Source organism: Falco cherrug, chromosome 3 (genome assembly GCF_023634085.1).
Source record: "Falco cherrug isolate bFalChe1 chromosome 3, bFalChe1.pri, whole genome shotgun sequence".
Taxonomy (NCBI): Eukaryota; Metazoa; Chordata; class Aves; order Falconiformes; family Falconidae; genus Falco; species Falco cherrug.
The window spans coordinates 122,360,898-122,379,717 of NC_073699.1; the positions used below are offsets into that span (position 1 = coordinate 122,360,898).

Sequence of the window (18,820 nt, forward strand, 5' to 3'; positions counted from 1 at the left end):
ACATGGTTAAAATCACTCATAAGAGTGCAAACCCCTCAAATTGTTCAAGCAGAAAAGAATTTTTCTGGCCTTAAATCTGGCAATTATTTAATTGATCAAAGAGCAAGAGACAACCCAATGTTCAAGCAGACAACCTTGCAGAAGCATGTGAAGAGCCCAGCTTCCTGCATCAAGGACCAGCCCAGTCTCTTTCTTAATTAAGTGGAGAGATAAACCATTATCTTTGAAACAAAATAAACAATAGTCTATAGAACCTTCCAGAAATCACCTGCCAGCCCTTTTCAGGACCAGGCTGGATGCTGAAATTTTCTGCTTCTCATTTCTTACCAGCTACCTGCCTCCCTTGGTTGCAGTACTTAAAGCCAGGTCTGGAGATGGGACGATTGGGTGGAGCTTCTCTCCTTGTTTGTTTAGGGAGGTATCTGAAAGCACAGTCCTTCCTTTAAGATTCCTCTTCAGAGTCTGTAGTTGCTGAGATTGTGTGTGACAACCATCACAGCACTGGGGTGCCTTCTGCGGGCCAACGTTGACCAACACCCTGTTAACCCCGTCTGCCCAAAACATCATTCAGAGAAATGCTAACATTTCACTTGGCTTCTAAACCTGAAGAGAGTTCCTCAATGTGATCCAACTACATTGTGTTAAAAATCCTTTTCCATCTCTTTAAATAGTTCAAATTCTACCTCCAATTAAATTCCCGTTAATAATGTTCTTGGCTATTTCGTTACTGCAGCAGGGTTAAACAACCCCTAAGCTTCTTGGTTTAATTGACTCTGATAATACAGCTGAAGTAGCTAAAGTATGTTCAACGAATTTCTTGCAGAGACAGGGTTTGTTTCAATGTGTATGAAGAGTCGAGCCTTTGGGCACACACCTGATCTTCTAAATGATCCTGATGTTTCAAGGCTCTTAGCAAGCCAGAAGACCCTTCTGCTTCACGCAGTGTTTTCTCTCCAGAGCTCGAAATAGTTCCCTGTGAATGTCTGGCTCACATCCCCCCTGAAATCTGATAAAATGTATAGATTTATTGTGAGCTTCCTGCCAGGTCAGGGGCTGAGTCCTAGACAGGAAGTGGGTTTGGTTTGCTGAAATGTTAGATAATTTAGCCAACACAAACTGAACACAAGCTGTCCCAAGCCTGTTAGTAAGTCAGACGGTGGTGCTATCAATGCTGGTTTTGAGACTGATAAAGACTCTTTGTAATATGCAACTGTTATACTGTTTTTTCTTCTCTAAACTGATTTACTAATTTAAGTCTCTCCAACGCAGGCTGAGAACCAGTTCACACGTATGCTTAATGCTGCTGCATACATTGCTGCTCTTTCCCAATGCAGCAGAGATGAGCAGCAATTCTTTGACATAGAAAGTAGATTGAGCTGATGATCTCAGCACTGGCAGAACAGATATGTTAGAGGGACCTGACCACCTTAGCAGCAGCATCTCATGGTGGTGGAGGTGCTCCAGGGCTCCAGAGATGGCCATTAGATTACCTGACTGACTGTGCCTTTTCTCCCCCATCTGACACAGAGCAAAAGCTCCAGTGGAAAAAAAGACTTTTTGCTTTGAGTGTCTGTGTGTTGCTTCAGAGTTTCTGCTTTGTTTGGTGCCTTGTTCTTTTTTAGGCATTCTGGTGCCAGGGCTTTCAAGTGAGAAGACATACCTCTATCTCTGCTCTGAAAAAGAAACAAGAAAACACTGGTCTCCCTGTTCCACAGAAAGGGAAATTGAGGTATGAAGGAAAGGAAAAGAATTCATGGAATATCATGAAGCCAGTCAGAGGAGGGAGGGACACTGCAGAATGTGTGATGAAGATTCTGGTCTGCTCTCAAAACCAGGCTCAGTTCCCAAGACTGCAAGAGAGCTACTAAAGGTCTAAGCAAGACCCTAGAGACCGGCAGGTAGTCCTCATGGCTGGAGTTATATTCTATGCCATTGCAGAAGTGTTTTGTTTTATTGGCACCAGACAGACCTCCTCAAGGCTTCTTCCCTCAGCCTTTGGCTGCTCCCAACGAGACAATGCTGCAAACACCAGTCATGTACCGGCAGTGCTCCCACGCGCCTCTCACAGCCTTTTAGGTAAACATTTCATCAACCTGTCCACTGATGGGACATGATTTCTGGTGAAGGTAACCAGCACAGGTTGCTCCAGCAATAAATTCAGGCCACACAATTTTGTGAGAGGCTCTTTGACGTCAAAACTCAGTAAAACTTTGGATTCTACAAATCCTCCTGGATGTTAAACAGCACCAAAGATGGCAGAAAATACAGTGTCAGTAAAGCCTGCAGAGTGTCAGAAGCATTTTTCTGGTGCTGACTTCTATCAGACCTTGAAATGGCATCCAGAAGCATGATGGAGCTGCTAGTGACTTGGCAAAAATAATGCATAATGCAATAGGAACAGCTGTGCTCAAACCCAGGCAGGTCAACTCATAGCGTCCACTGTGATGGAAAGGTCTCTCCTATCTCAAGGGTATTCTGATGCCCGTGAGTGGGTATAAATAGACCTTGAAGAGGGCAAAGACAGCAGCTTGGCAGCATTCCCTGGTATCTCCTAGAGTTGATGTAAGCCAGTGCGCTGACTGCCCTGTAGCGGCAGAGGGAATCCCGGGTGATGGATATGTAGCATTTCTCCAGGAGTCTGTCACTGCAGACTGTCCTGCACCACAGGGACCGCACTGCCCTTCTTGGTTTTCTTGCTGCCTTGGTTCCTGCTGATTTGAATGACACCTATAAACCTTCCAGGATTCAGACCCTAGCGCCTGGGACAGGTACCTTTATAACTGCATAAATCAAACATAAAAAAAAACAGGCTTCACTTCAGCTTGCCTGCAGACAGTTCATTAAGATAATTACTCACTTGTATCAGTTGAATGAAGTTGCTGCAACTGCTGTCCCCAGTGGTAGGCCCAGAATGACAGAAACTGGCACTGTGGTCATGCATCAGTCCAAATTCTTTTGCTGCTGTTGGCTTTCTGTCTGTGCGTTCATCCGTCAGGCCAACCTCCCCCATGGACTCCAGCTGAGGATCTCTCTCATCCATGTGTCTGCCCACAGGATTTTTGTAACATTTCTGTTCATGAAAGTTATTTTGCAAGGATGTTGCTCTTCTTGGATGATCTGTATTCCCACATCTTCCTACCTTGGTAGGATGTCTTCTTGTACAGCTTGGCTTGACCCAGCCGGTATCTTGGCTCATTCACCTTAGAGATAAAGAGCTGCCTGCACGGTGACCTTCATCTTTGCAAGTAAGTCTTATAGTACTGTTTCATTCAAGCCATTTAGTAGGGCAGAGATACCCTTAGGGACTTCTGGGCCAGGTCAGTGCTGTCGGTGGCACTGTCCAGCTGGAGAAGTCAAGGCACAGAGGGAGGACACGAGCTGCCCAAAGTTTTGCAGGTGGTCAGCGGGAGAGCCAGGAACAGAGCCCAGGAGGCAACTTGGTCCCAGGGGGAAGATGTGGGCAAGGTTAACACAGCAAATAAAAAATGATCCCTCTGAAATAAATGTGACCCATAAAATACATAAACATTGACTAGCCATAAACAGCATTTACCATTTACAGTATCAGAGCACAAGGATATTTGCCAGCCATTTGCAGCTTAAAGGATAAACAGCAGTTCTTTTGAACCTGAGTTATCAAAAGGGTTATATTTAAAAACATTCATTTCTCCCCAGTCTTTCACCCTTTAAACCATTTGTTTTATGCTTTTCCCTGATCCCACTGCTGTAAATATCACTTTTGCAATACAGTGGCAGTGCAGTAAATATCCTTTCAGGTAACGAAGCAGGCTGGGAGGGACTCCTCCAGTCCCTGAAACAAACTGAAATAGAAACACCGTGGGGATAAAATACAAGAATTGGAGGTTTGACTAAATGGCAGCTTTTGCCACCGTTTCTCTGAGTATATGAAAAATGGAGGCTGTGAATCCAGCTCAGAAACATTCACCTGGGAACATAAAAGAAAGCCTGAAAAAGCCAAAAAAATTACTGAGCATTTTGCTAAACCTTGGAGTTTTGTGGTGGCTGGAGGGCAAGAAAGCTGTGTTTAGTACAACTAACAGGTTTGTTTAGAATGAAATAAAAATCAACAGTAAACTACCTGGGATTTGGCTTCTTATCCCTTCCCAACCCTCTTCTTGCCCTGCTGCTTCAACTAGCATGACTTAGCTGCATCTCCAGATCCCTTCTAAGAAGTATATACGGGCCAGGGCTACAAACACTGTGCTTTTTCTTTTTTTTTTTTTTTTTTTTTAAATAAAAAAGAAACCCCCAATATTTTAAATGCCTTCTGCTTGAACTCTATTTGAAGTTTGGAAATGTCTTGAGATCCCTGAAGTCTGATGTCCTTTTATCCCACAGAAAACCTTCACATTCTTCTGGGTCATTTGCATGGAAACTCCTCAGGGACTGATTCATTGTGATTTTCTCATTTTGGCTTGTTACAGAGTGAAATTTTTACTAAGATATTAAATGTAGTAATGGTATGTTTATTGGAAATATGTAAATACAAAATTAAAACACTGCTTTAAAATAAAACTTGAGCAAAACAAACTGAAAAAGTAAAATGCCAAATCAAAAAAAAGCATGTCTGCCATTATTGAAACTAAAATGTCATTTTTGGGGGCTTTTCCCATCTGATCTATGTTCCTGTGAAATGTTACACATGTAGGAATAGAGAAAGAATCTGCATTTATACAGTTTATGCTATCAGACTTGCTTGTCTTATAACAAATGAGAAGTTCCCACCTCTCCCAACTGCAATGCTGCCTGTACCAGTATGCACTTGCTTTTTAGTACTTATAGTGCTTATTCTTAAACTGGGCTTTGCTCTTTCCTGGCCCATCCCAAAGCTGGCAGATTTGACAGTCAAAAAAATGAAGGCCCCCATCAGAGTGGTATTTTACCATCAGGATTTTACAAACCAGGAAAAAGCTCTTAGAAAAACAAGGAAGGATTCAAAGGAGAATGCAGCACAGTGACCATTGCAGTAGTAAGCATGGGGCATCACACAGAGCTTCCAGTCACCAGCCAGCAAAGGAAAACCTCACTCTTGCCTGGGAGCAGAGGATGATGCTTCCTTGACTGGTCATGTTGGGGAGGACAAGCTGCATGTCCTGACTTCCCACTAGAGCCTTCTGCTGGACCTTACTGCCTATGGAAAGGCATTTATTTTAATGGAGTCTCATTCACCTGTAGGTAGCAGCCTTGGCTGGATTGAGGCTGTGTCAGTTGGTAGGGCAGTGCCGAGGCTCTCCAGCCCCATTAAACACTTACAATATTATTTTCCAGCTGAAGTTTCCCAGCAGTTTAAGCACTCCAACAGTGAGCTTCACACTGCCATGGTATTAAACATGGTTCATCCATGCTGTGACATCCAAACACTGCAGACAAGCTTAGTACAGCCAAGCTCAGTTCAGCCAAGCTCATCCATCTGAGCTGGCAATCCAACAATGGGCATCAGCAAGTATGGTCTCACACCAGTGGGGACAAGATGGCCCCAGCAGCTCCAGCCCCTCTGCCCACCCACTGGTAGGAGCGCTGAGGCTGCAGCCGTGTAGCATGCTCAGCAACATGCTTTTACCCATAGTGCTGGTATCAGCACAGCAGATAATCCCACTTTGTACTGGAGATTTCTCAAAAAAAAAATATATTTGTCTTGTCCAGCCTGAGAATGATGCAACAGTCATAATCTGAACAGACATGTGGACAGCGAGGGACCAGGGTGCAAACCCAAGTCAGAAAAACCCATATGGGTTCAGGTGTTGTCTTCCCCTGGCACCTTCTTTGCCTTGATACAAAGCATCTACATACTTTTTCTTCTCCATCTGCACTCAGATAATAATTCAATGGGACCATTGTTTGGAGAAAAAACCTCCCTGGCTATGCACAACAATTTCCCATCAGTCTGAAGTATTTGATTTCAGGAGGAGCAAGGGACCAGGATCTTCTGCTGACCATCCAGCAGTGGGAGGAAAGAGGGAAGCTGGTATTTAAAAGCACTTTTTTTACTAAGGAGACATGGACATGAATGCCTTGGAGGGGGAGGCAGACCTTCCTTGTGCCAGGACACATGAAGCCTACAAGCTACACGTGAAGCGGCTCTACAGAATGGCAGGGCTGCTCTGTGGCCAGCATAAGCCATTAATGGTTTGACTGTTTACGTTGCAAGCAGGCTCAGGAAGAGCTTTAAATGCATATTTTCCTCTTGAAATATTGAATTCAGTGTTTTCATTTTCAGAGGCCTGGGTAAAAAATATGTTTCATATTTTAAAAGTAAACATTGCTTTTACAGAGGTATAAATGCAGACCTATAGTAGCCAGCACTCCTTTGCCTCTCACCTTATTTTCAAAGCTTTAGTGTTGCTTGTGTGCCACAACCTCTGCTAGTGAAAAATATTCACCTGAAATATATTTTTCTTTCTTTGCTAATTAACAGCAAAATGACACAGAGAAACTTTATATTTTCCTCAGCAAGAACAGCCATAGAGACTTTATTTACAGAGGGCTCTGAATGATCCCTATTCACAGCAAGCAAGTACTGTCTGCACCAGTAGATCCTTGTACTGATGCCAGAGCAACAGGAGAAACCCCATCGTAGACAGGGCTGTAGATAAAATCTCCTAAATGTTATGATTCTATCTCACTTTGTTCCTTAACAGTTGTCAATGTATGGCTGTAGCTGTTCTATATATTTTGGGAGCAAACATACCTGTGTGCTTATAAGCACATGAGGATATTAGTGAATAGTATTTATACATAGTGGCACTCATCTAAATCCATGCATATATAAACACATCCATGAAAAGTATGCATGGAGAAGAGTTTTGTGTCTGTATATATGTGCACACATACATATTTATATACCTAAACACATACATGCATGTATGGTCATACGTGTATATATTTATGCATCCGTTCATAGGCATAAGCATTTATACATGAAGTTTTTATACCCGGCTTTTTGTGCATGCACATGTACACGTGAAGGTCTGCGTGTGTTTTCTATACTACTCCATGATCATAATCTGCAATTTTTACATCTTGCATGAGCGTCCTTTTAATCCCAGGGGCTCTGAAATAGCAGGCAAGTAAAGGAAGGTGCCACAAAGCTTGGAAACGGGCCTTAATGACAGAAAGAGGCAAAATGGGAGCAAAAAAAGCTCATCTGAAGCATTTGCTCCTTATGCCTAGAAAATCTCCAGCTAGCTCCAGAGATGGTTGAAAGCCTGTGACTGATGGTGTGTACTTGGGAAGATAGCAGCAGGACAAATCCGTGCTGATTTTGCATGAGAACACAGCCATCTTTAAATATTTTAATTAATAGTTTTAATGTTGAAAGAGTTAAGAATAGTCTGGTAACTTCACTGAGGACAGGCCCTTTTTTCCGTAATCAAAGACCCTTTCTCCACAGGAGGTCTCAGTCTCTGTTGAAGAACGTTTGGAGTAAAGAGTGACTCTGGGTAAGGGAAGAGAAACTGGGTTTTGAATTAAAGGTAGTTTGCCACGGTGCTGTACCAACACAATGCAGATGAAATGGATGAGTGCTCCGAGGGTGTGTGGCTGGAAAGGTAAGCAAAGACTGATCCATCAGAGGAGAAGGGCTTTAATCAACGGACGATAGTGTAATACAGTAGTTAAAAAAAAAAGAAAATAGATGCACTGCTTTGTCATGATTCATTAAATTCATTAAATTCATCTTACTCTGGAACTAAATCTCCTTACTTCTCTTCCATAAATAAAACATTGGATTTCTGCCCACTTGCAGCATCATCAGTCTTATTCGTTGATTTAGTTTATTAGCTTTTTGTGGCAGGAGCTGCATCTCCCTCGTGTGTACAGACCTGAATGCTATGCTGTAAAAAATAAATCAAACTGATGATAATCTGTTTGTCTATCCTGAGTTTCTTGTCTATTTATCTAGTTTAGGGTACAGAGTTCTTTCTTTCCCTCCCTGCTCTGCTGCACAGGGGGCACAGCCTCATAGAGCAGTAACTGTTTCCTACAGGAAGAAATTTGTTCTGCATCCTACGTTTCCATGCATGCCTCCCCAAGCCCCACTCTCCTCTTCCTCTCCCCTCCTCCTGCCACCAAGCAATCGCCTGCAAATTCAGCCAAGGAAAAAAAACCCTCTGATTGCACAGGCTGGTTTCCAGCACTTGGCAAACATGGGGACTGAGAGATGATTTGTGTGTCGCTATTCCTGTGCCCCCCTCCAACCGCCGCTGCCTCCCCAGGCTATGCCAAGGGAAGGACACAAGCCTGACACACTGCAGACCATTTGCTTACTGTGGCAAAGCCCAGGATTTTCAGACAGGAGCTGGTGATTGACAGGTTAACCCCAGTTCCCCAGGGCTGGTTTCACTGGTCCCACTGTTATGGTCCCAGATTGCCCACATACCATGCCATTATGGGTCTCTTTATAGCTTCCCATCCCCTTTGCTGAGCAATGAAGCCATTGTGGAGGGGCTGAGGGCCAGCAGGGCTGGATATCCTCCCCCTCCCCACTGTCATGAAATATTTTCTCCTAGTCCTTCTTGCTTGTCCCTCTCCCTCCGTGTGCCCCCCCCTCCCCGCCTCCCCCCCCCCCCCCTCCCCCCGGGGCTTCTGTACTTCACACGTGTCAGGGGCTGGCCCCATGCCTCCCCGAGGAAGGGCAGGTTAATACCTCCGGGCCAAAGCTCTTGCTTGCCACTCTGCATCCAGCCTCCAGCTCCTCCACAGCCATGGACAGGATTTTCTCTGCCTTGCTCTCTTTGCTGCTTCTCCTCCAGAGCTATGGCGTTTGCGGGGCACCTCCACAGCAGAGAGGTAAGTGGGGAGCTCAGTGGCAGGATGCAGCATGTCGATGCTCTACCTCCTCGGCACAGCCTGCTTTGGGACTGGGAAGGAAATGAAGGAAGAAGAAATACCCAACATCAGTCAGGGAAGCAAAGGAGCTTTCTCAAGTGTTTTCCCAAGGCAGCAACACCTGGACATGTGTTTGCTTCTGCCCATGACTGCTTTAGAGAAAAAGCAGGAGATCTGTGCTGAGGACAGCCAAGGTGGTGGCATCAGCTCAGGCCTGGCCCCCAGCACAGAGGCAGCCCCGGGGTTGCTGCTTCCAGCTGCAGGAGGCCCTGGCAGGAGAAGGGCTCTCTTCTGCCATCCAGAGCTACTTCTCCCCACAGCTCTGCAGAGGGCTGGTTTTGCCGGGGGCTGGAGGAGGGGCTGGCCAGACACCCCAGGCTCTGGTTAACCTCACCGAGCAGGAAGGTCTGGGTCTGGATGCTGAGGATGGGCCTTTCCCGGGTTTTGCTTCATTCATTTTTGAGCAAAATCCTGCTCTGTTTTTCTTTCCAAGTGGGGTGTCACGCAGCCAGATGGGAGATGAGCTGCCTGCTCTTTAAGTTGCATGGTCAGTGACTCCTAGTCTGCAATTAGTGTCAGCAAGTACCGAATACCAGGGGGAGGGCTGGAGGGTCTGGTGGCGAGGAAGCATCTCTCCTCTGCCAAGGGCAGCGTGCTGCCAGGAGTTCCAGCCAGCCAGGGGAGCTCACCGCGGGAGAGATTGCCAAGGCAAAAGTTACTGCTGGCTTTTAAAAATGTTTGAACAATCTTACGATGATGCATAATGCATATACCTGGGCAGGCTGACAATTGGAAAATAAGTGTGACAGTGACTGCCGACTTAGCAGTGGGTGATGAGGGGAAGTTTTCTGATATACTGAACAGTTTCTCCTTGGTAATTTGGAAAGAGAGAGTTATCTTCGCTGCAGAACCACTAGGCACTACCAAAGTCAGTAGACTAAACAGACAGGTCATTCAACTCAGCCTTACTGTGAGCAATTGGTATTTCTAAAATAAACACCTTTTAATTCTGAGTTACTAGGCAGGTTTCCTGTTCTTTTAATGAACAGGAAGCAAAGATGCCCTAAGAGATATTTTCTGCTAAATCAGTGCGTGAAATTCAGCTATTCCTGAATAACTTCAAGTGTGAACATTTTTAAAAATAGAGGAGGATTTTATTTCTGGTTTAAGCCCTTAAAATAAACTGTGCTGAGTCAAGATGTCATTCAGAGCAAGCACGTCTGACTCTCACCTCCTGGAAATAACCAAGGCCTGTTCTGCAGACCCTGGTGTCTGGACCATGGCTGTGACCAGACAGGCTGAATTCCCAAAGCTCCCATCTGATATCTCTTCTTTTCTCTTCACTTGCCAGAAACATACTTCACTCTCATAAAAAGAGGTTTAAAATGTTATTTAAGGCAAAATCACAGAGCTTCCATAAAAAAAAAACCACCAAAACCTCAAAACTTGCATTGGATCCAACTATTCCTAGGGAAAAAGAAAACAAACACTTTTATTCCTTGGTTTCTCACTAAAAAAAATATGGAGGCGATTCATTAGTTACAGTGGCAAAGGGGAATCTGTGCTTTATTTCTTGAGCAACAGCTTGCAAGACTTTGAGCCTTTCTCTGTACCTTCATTTCTCACCTGTGAAATGGGCATAACCAACCCCTGGTAAAGGGATTTGCAGTACTGCAGACAGACTGCCAGCTGAGTTTTTCCTTCCTCTGCAACAAATTCTGGTGGCACAGTGAAAGTCACCCACATGGGAAAGGGTTATATTGCATTCTAGTGGAACTAGAGCAACTGACAAAGCAACCACTGACTGCCTGCTTCCCTTCTACACACAGCATCCTTTAGAGAGACCTTCCTGGGAACCAGAGGCAGATTCAGCATTAGTGTCTCTCAGGAAACTAACTTGATTATATTCTTTATGGATATATCACAGGGTATTTATTTTCATCTTTCTGAAGGACTGAAAGCTCAATTAGATTTCACACTGAGACCTAGCTATAATATTTATGTCATAATTTGGAACAGATTTGTTGGCCCAAAAGCTCACATTTAAAAATCTGTCCACAGAAATCTCCTTTATGATATAACCTATATAGTCCCTCTCTGTGGAAATCAAATATTAACAGAGCACTTGATGCTCCTACAGAGATAGGCTAAACGAGACAAAAAAACCATAGAGAACAGAATGCTATAGATCTGGTGGGGGAAATGGGACAATTCATTTAGAAAATCATAAAAAAGTATTAGCCCTTTTTATGTTTTGCCACCGTTGAAAATTAAGATGGAAACCAGCATGAAAATGAGAAAAAAAAATCACTCAGCTTTTTGCATTGCTAATGCTTGCTGTTTATCCCATTTACTTTTGACAGTGGATATTCATGTCTTACTATGAGGCTGTAGAGATTAACTATCAATTACATGGTTCTACATCTCCCTATTGTATTCTCCCTCACTAGCTCACAGAAATAAAGTGGCGCTGGTCTGTGCTGCGTTACAGTATTTCATTATTAGTGCCACTAGCTATGAGACTATAACTTGAGGCTGGTTCATGTTACATTGGCTAGTTAATCTGGGCATCTTGATTCACAGCCCAGTCTGAACTGCTGAGTTTCATGCCTGCTTCTGGTCATGCATGACAAAGACATAATCTGATTAATTAATATCCATGTGAATCGTTTATCCCTGTCCAAAATGTGCTGATGCCTTTAGAGACTTTGATGCAGATGTGCATACCCAGGCTTCAGTTCGCAACTTTATTCCTCCCTCCATGCTGCTGTTAAGTTTTATACAGACATTCGCAGTAGCACCGGGTGACAAGTGGGTAACCTGCTCCCACAAGTGCAGCGCCAGCATCTCATCACCTTGCTCCCTCAGAAGTACATGTTGTCAACCGATAACTGTGCTTTTCTTACAGATGCTTGCCTGTGAAAGGAAAAAGAACATTTAGAAATATTGTTAAAAGTCATTTCACTGGGCCTCTCTGAGACAGGTAGAGAAAGTATTGAAGCTTGCAGGTCCTCTGCCCTCAGCTGCTGCTCTAACAAGACAGTTACTTGCCTCTTAGGGCGATTTTTTCACCTTTTTCTTTCATTTTTCTCCTCCCTCCTTACCCTTTTCAGGCACCCTGTGTAGAACGAAACCCACTGACCTGGTGTTCGTCATTGACAGCTCTCGAAGTGTGCGCCCACACGAGTTTGAGAAAGTCAAAGTCTTCATGTCCCGGGTGATTGAGGGGCTGGATGTGGGCCCCAACTCCACCCGGGTGGGTGTGATCAATTATGCCAGTGCTGTCAAGAATGAGTTCTCCCTCAAGACCTACCAAACCAAAGCTGGGCTCCTGCAAGCAGTCCAAAGGATAGAGCCGCTCTCCACTGGGACTATGACTGGCCTGGCTATCCAGTTTGCCATTAGCCAGGCTTTTAGTGACTCAGAAGGGGCCAGGGTGAGGTCTCCTAATTTTAATAAGGTAAGCAAATTATCTGTTTCTTGAAAGCTTCTTCTTTCTTGTGACTCATTATGGAGTGGTTGGAAAAATCAGAAAGGAGGAAAGGTGTTTTTATCTTTAGCATTGATGGTGTGGGGACAAGCAGAGGTTAATTGCCAAAGGGGGCAAACCTTTGGCAGGTGGAAACCTCCCAGCTCTTCTTGAAAACAAAGCTCAACTTTCTTTTAGGCAGAGCTGGCCAGAAGTTGTCAGGGTAAATCTAATCCAACTTTACTAGCTCTCCTCTCTGCCTGGAGTGTCTGTCCTTCAGGACACGATTCCCTGCTTCCACTGTGCCTGCCACAAATACCACCATGAAATGATGATCTCAGCCAGGTTTGCTAGGCATGAGCATACAAGGATTAATGATGCTTACCTTCCCCAAAGTATTGTAATAAAGATGCTTCAGAATCCACCATAGTAAAAAGTGAGGCAACGCTCTGAAAGTTTCTTTTGAAGTTGCCCCTTTCCACTTACATGTATATCCGCTTATATATCTTATATTCCCAGATCTACATGTATATCCACTTATATATCTTATATTCCCAGATCTAAAGCAAAGTGCTGTTTCAGTGTCCTCCACTGCTCTTCCCGTTCTTCAGAGGCTGGCTGATGGTTGTGCTTTCCATTCTGGATATTCTCTTTAGGTGCACAGATTGTACTGAGCACTTAGCATTTAAGCCTGTGGCATAAGGTTGGCTTAACTCTATACGTGGCTGCAATGGGCATCGCTGCTCCTGATCCATATTCCCTGCCCAGGAAGCTCAGCCTTTAAAAAGATATTCCCCAGATACCTCCTTCATTCCTTTGGATTTGACTATGAATGAAACCAAACCTCAGCCCAGTGACTGTCATCAGGAAAACTCTCTTCTGAGCATGCAGAGAATGTCTATTCTTGACAATACGTGCTTCAGCTAAACACCATGAACACACTTTCTAGGCCCTCATGTCCCACACCAGCTCTGCGGGTTCTCTGCTATGAGGCTGGACCAGAAAAATACACAGAAGTGTTAGCAAGCAACCAGAGTTTTCCACCACCTGGAGAAAAGCCAAACTGCTGGAGCGAGGAAGTCTGGGATTTTTCTCCTGATTACAGCATTTTTGGAACATCAGCCACTTTCCATTTCTTTCACTGCTAGTAACGCTCTAGGGGAGGCTGAGCAGAACATGGAAAAGGTGCCCAGGGATGGCAAGTCAGAAATGATACTGAAAAGTGAAAAACAGATGCTAGGTAATATCAGCCAACTGCAACAATCAGCAACCTGAAGGTTCTTCTGGTCTGGAATTGACAAGATACCCCTAAAAATGAGGCTGTTTCATACAAGGATGATCTAATTAAATGTCTTGTGTGCCCCCTCACCGTGTTGAACTATAAGTAACTTGCAAATATGAGGAAATCCATCCTCACATGGTCTTTTATGGAAGAAAACCAAGAGTAATATCAGGAGAAAAATAAACACTAAGAAACTTCCACTAAGTCTCATTGGCAATCAGCTCCAGAAAGAGAAGCTCACCTGATGAGCCATCATGAGCACATCATCACTCAAGCTCAGGAGTCACCTGGTGCAAAATCTAACAACCCAGCTCTTGCAGGGGAACTCTGAGACCTAATTGCAAAGTTTTTTTATTCAAAAGGAGTAACATTGGTTTCGTTTGTCAAGTTCTTTGAGGTTCTTTAAAAGATATCATTGCAAAATTGCAAGGTGTTATTAATATTATATTGTTATCATTTTTTAGTAAAGAACTTTAAAATCATTTAGGTGCAAGAATAATTGTTCTCATTCGACTGAACTGCTTCAAAGCCATTAAGTGTGGATTCAGCCTTTAGCCTACATCTGGTATTTTCTGGAGGTTTGAGCAACTGCCTGTTGTTGCCAAGGTGTGCTTTGCTTTTTCTTGCTTTCCCAGTGGCAGTGAGTCTGCTGCAGGGCTACCGAAGAGTCAGCAGCAGTCCACACTGCCCGCTCCCACTGCTCTCAGACAGGCTTTGGAAATGAAAGCCCTGAGGTCTCATTTCTCAGAGAGCTCAAGGCTGCCTGGTTTCTCCATGGGCTTCACTGAAGGGCTGTTTGAGGCACTGCAGGGGAAAGAGATGTTTCCTGCAGTGAACCCATTGCAGTGGAGCTGGTGGGAAGGCAGCAGGTCTCCAGCAGAGCCCTCCTGCCATCTTTGCCTAGCCAGAACACCCTATAGTTGAAACCGCAGGTCTCCTCACTGAGCACAACCCTGACACAACCCCAGCAACACCCCCAGGGTCTGCCAGCCTCAGAACTGAGCAGATCCTCACCCAGCTGATGGGGGAAATCAAGAAACAGGAAACCTATGGCCAGTCACCACACTTCGAATGGTACCTGGGTCATGAATGAAGGATCCTAAAGGAGGACTCTGAACTCCAGCCCAGTTGCATGAAGACAGCCCCCATTGGCTTCACTGGTTTTCTTATTGTTTACTTTCAATAATGGGAACTTTTTAGAGATCCCATTTCCTCTAGGACTGCTATGCAATCCATTCATGTCCCTCAGAAATCTTACCGTATTTATCTTCTCCTGTCTTTACCTAATTTCCCAATGTCTATTTTAAGACAAGGTGACCACATTTAGGTCAGGACTGGGACACAGTCCTGATTTATGCAATATTTTTATAATACTTTCAATATTAGTCTCTATTTTTTTGTAAATACAGCCTGACACCTTACATGCAGTGTTGACCATTACTGTAGATTGAAGAGATATTTTCACTGAGCTGTCTATGAAAATGCTTCAATCTTTAGCTAACTAATCTCTTCCACACCATTTAAGTAAGCCCTTTCCTTGTGCACTATTTTCCTGCTCGTCTGCTCTGCAGCTGGGCTGCCAGACAGCTCATCCAACATGCTCTTGCAATCCTTGTGGTTTCCTGACATCTCAATATGCGTAAGAGCTGGTATGTCCTGCAAATAGATCAAATGAGCCTCTAGTTTAAGTATTTGAACACTTTTAAAAAGATCAGATTTATTTTAGTGGTTTACTGCAGTAGCATGGCAAACACAGCAATGTTTGTGTGGACAGTGGTACAAAGAATTCTGAAGTTGTTTTGTCTCCCTGAAACCTTATTTCCTGGACATCTGAAAAAGCAGAATAGTAGTGGTCTTTTTAATGGTTTGTCTCAGGCATTAAAAAAGAAGAAAAGAAAATCACTACATGCTTTTCGCTCTGTCCTTCCACTTTTCAGCTGATCAGACAGACAGAATCACAGAAAGGTTGGGGCTGGAAGGGACCTCTGGAGGTCATGTTGGCCAACCCCTTGCTCAAGTGGGGCCACCTACAGCTGGTTTCCCAGTGTCCAGATGGCTTTTGCATATCTCCAAGGTGGAAGACTCCACAACCATTTGCATTCCTTGGTTCCCTGGTTATTCTTTTCTTTTTTCGAAGATATCCTGAAGTCCAGAAAATTCTTCCCTTCTGTGAACCTAAAGCTGCTCAGGGTGGCCCCGTCACCTGCCTGGGGGTGGGTGGGGTGGGTGGGTGAATAGGTCATGCAGTAATTTAGGGACGTGAAACTTCCAGAAATACTGGACATAGTCCTTACTCCTTCACACAGCAGAAACCCAGCAAGACCTTGTGAAAATCTGTGCTACGATTGTCAGCCATGTGGGATACTGATCAAAGCACCACAAGATCATTTGGTCTTGCTGTGCTCTCTGCGGCAAATGTCACCCTAGGAGAGAGAAAAGCACTATTTGTTTCTCTAGAAGCTCAGAGCAAAGTCTATTTATACCTTTATCAAAAACTGCAGGGGTGCCCAATTACTTTTATCTTTCTTTAGAAAGAACAACAAATAGATTGTCAAATTGCTGAGAAAATCAAGGGCTTATTCAACTTTCCACCCAATTCTCCTTTCAGTGCTGCTACAACATTGACGTTATACACTGCATAATGAGACATAGCTATCTCATTAGCTGCTGGATTGCCTACACATGGTAACCCTGAAACAGGAATACCTAGGGATGCCCGTGAATACTCTAGTGTCTTAGTTAACCAGGAATAAATTGTGTCATGAGAATGTGGGGGGTTTCTATATGACAGAAGTAACACAAGAAGGATCCAGAAAGTTAGGAATTCACGGGACAATGAAAAGTAGCTGTTAAAACAGGTGGAAGTTTTGACCTTGAACAGCAAAAGTTTCTGAGTTTCTTTAGGCCAAAACTGAAGATCCTGTTCAGCTATTTGAGACAGCAAAAGCGTTCACCCTTTCTTAATTCTTCTCACATGGCTACTGTGAGTCCAGCACAAGCCTCTGCTGCAGAGCCGCGTCAGCCTCTCCAGGATGCAGCGGCTGCTCCTTTCCCCTTTCCTCCAACCTGTCTCTTGCTCTTTACCAAACAAGGCACATACCTGGACTCTCAGCTTTTTAAATGAAACAAGGTCAGAACACAGAGAATTACAGACATCCTGTGACTGCAAATAATTTGGAGGTAGTTTGTTTGGTTGTTTTTTTTTTTTTTTTAAAAAAAAGGATTGGTTTTTTTTTTCACACTGGAATTCACTGCCTCAGTCTGGCAGGGTGGGCAAATATCTAGAGGTGGGATCCCAGGAAAAAAAAATCAGGATTTCCTGATTATCAAGATAACTTCAGATGATAGCAAGATCACATTATACTTGTTCTATTTCTTCCAGCCTTTCTGTAAGCACCTGGTCCTGGGCACAAGTGACAGGCTCCCCGGCTGGTTGGTGCTTACCATGACTCACTGGTACATTTGTTTTAGCTGTGAGCTCACTGGATAATTCCTGATGCCTGATTCAGACTCTTTGTACCCAGAATTTTTGTTTTCTCCAACAGCAGATCAGAAAGCAACATGAATTTTGAGTGCTTTATAGTAGATTTTCACAAGATGCATGGCGAAGATCTTTCCCATCGGATGCAGATGTGAATGCTGCTACCACACACCTCCTGGGTCACCTCTGGGGCTCGGGCCCATGTGGAGATGCCACCCTGATGTGAAGAATGAAAGGGACTGATTAAACTTGGGGAATCACTTTATTTAGACAGAGAAGTGCCAGGAGGACATGCATCACCTCCATCCTGTGACAAACACTGTGAGAAAGATACACGGCTACAGAAACCTCTTTGGTGTTGCTTGCAGAAGCTACTTGATAATACATATTGTTTCCTGACAAGCTGGCTTTTGATAAGCTCTAACTGGCTGCCCCCATCTCAGAGCTTCTGGGTGTACTCAGAAAGCAGAGCTGTTCAGCCGAGTGGCTGAGTTGAGGGCTCGCTCTCCTGGCAGAAGGCATGATTGCATGGCTGGCTCTGCTCCTTGTCCGGGCTTTTGCTCCAGAAACAGCCTCAGAGCTCCTTTTGGTCGACCTTTGACTGTCATGGTCATCCTCCTTTACAACACACACTGACATCTGCCACAGGTGATGCTTTTCCTTATTTCGGCCACAGGCAGAAGAGAAATATTTGAATTTTCCTATTTTTTTTTTCCTTTGGAAGCAGCCAGTTACAGAATTGTGATGCTACTAGGAGTTTTTAATTTTGTAGCCTTTAGGAAGTGCAGATAAACACCTGAACCTACAGACCTGTGTCAGATTGAGCAGCTCTACATTTTCATGCTTCACTGATATTTTGCATAGAAGGAAAGCTCTGAACAGGGCAGCAGAGTCCTTCAGTATTGCAGTATTCCTCTGGGGCAGGAGACTGCAGCATTCAGCCATCCCTCAGCTGAAGTGTGGGCAGAGGGGCAAGGAGACACTTCTTCTGCATGGCCAGCACCCCTTGGACACATGGGGCAGGGAACTCCACCCCTGACCTTACCCTAGATTACTTTTTTCCACCCAAGGATGTGAAACAGCCATCACACCAGCCTAACAGAGCAGCTGGTGGGTCTGATTTAATCTTCAGAAAGATGGAGATTATATATGACATAGAGGGGAATAGCAAATACTGCCTTCATGACCAGATGACTGCTCATCTAAACTCACTGCTGCTGCCAGATAGATTTTTTTTCCCCTGCCTTTTTCATCTGATGTTTCTTCACTTTCTGTATTGCTGAGGGTATTTGCCTACAATGTGGGGTTTTTTTGCTGCTTAGCAGCTCACCTGCTCCTGCTGATTATATTTCTCCACACTGCGATACACCCCAATCAGTTGCTTTGGAGTTGACAGTGGTGTCACAGTAACAGTTGTAAGGGAAAGTGGCAGGAACAGAGGAACTGACAAAGAACAAAAATCAAGGTTTTTTGGCAATGTCACTTAGCAGAAGAAAAATAAAGAGAAAAATGGACAAGGTAGCAACAGAAGCAGGACTCTTGGAGGCTCTCCACTGATTCAGGGCTCCATCTAATAGAAGGTGAAATCCAGTTCCCACTTAAACCCGCTGTCATTTTAATGCTGATGTTAGTAGGGGTAGGATTTCATCTCTGCTATTCATTGTGGAACAGGGAATCAGGAATCATGGCAGGCACTGACACACAGCATGAACTTAGGTAGATCTCTTCCCCTCTCTCTGCT

The 18,820-nt window shown here is 44.3% G+C and overlaps 1 protein-coding gene and 1 long non-coding RNA gene across 2 annotated transcripts in view; one reads left to right on the top strand and one right to left on the bottom strand.

The window, feature by feature from the left end:
- Window positions 1-18,820, bottom strand: part of LOC129735482 (uncharacterized) — a 19,374-nt gene continuing 554 nt past the window's right edge. The window contains exons 2-3 of the long non-coding RNA XR_008731164.1: window positions 8,666-11,763; window positions 1-7,853 (exon numbers count right to left, since the gene is read on the bottom strand). This is a non-coding gene — a long non-coding RNA (uncharacterized LOC129735482). The remainder of the gene's footprint in view (window positions 7,854-8,665; window positions 11,764-18,820) is intronic.
- Window positions 8,710-18,820, top strand: part of MATN1 (matrilin 1) — a 21,950-nt gene continuing 11,839 nt past the window's right edge. Inside the window, exons 1-2 of the mRNA XM_055703472.1 lie at window positions 8,710-8,808; window positions 11,961-12,307. Of these exons, the coding sequence (XP_055559447.1) occupies window positions 8,724-8,808; window positions 11,961-12,307 (432 nt within the window). The 5' untranslated portion in view covers window positions 8,710-8,723. The remainder of the gene's footprint in view (window positions 8,809-11,960; window positions 12,308-18,820) is intronic.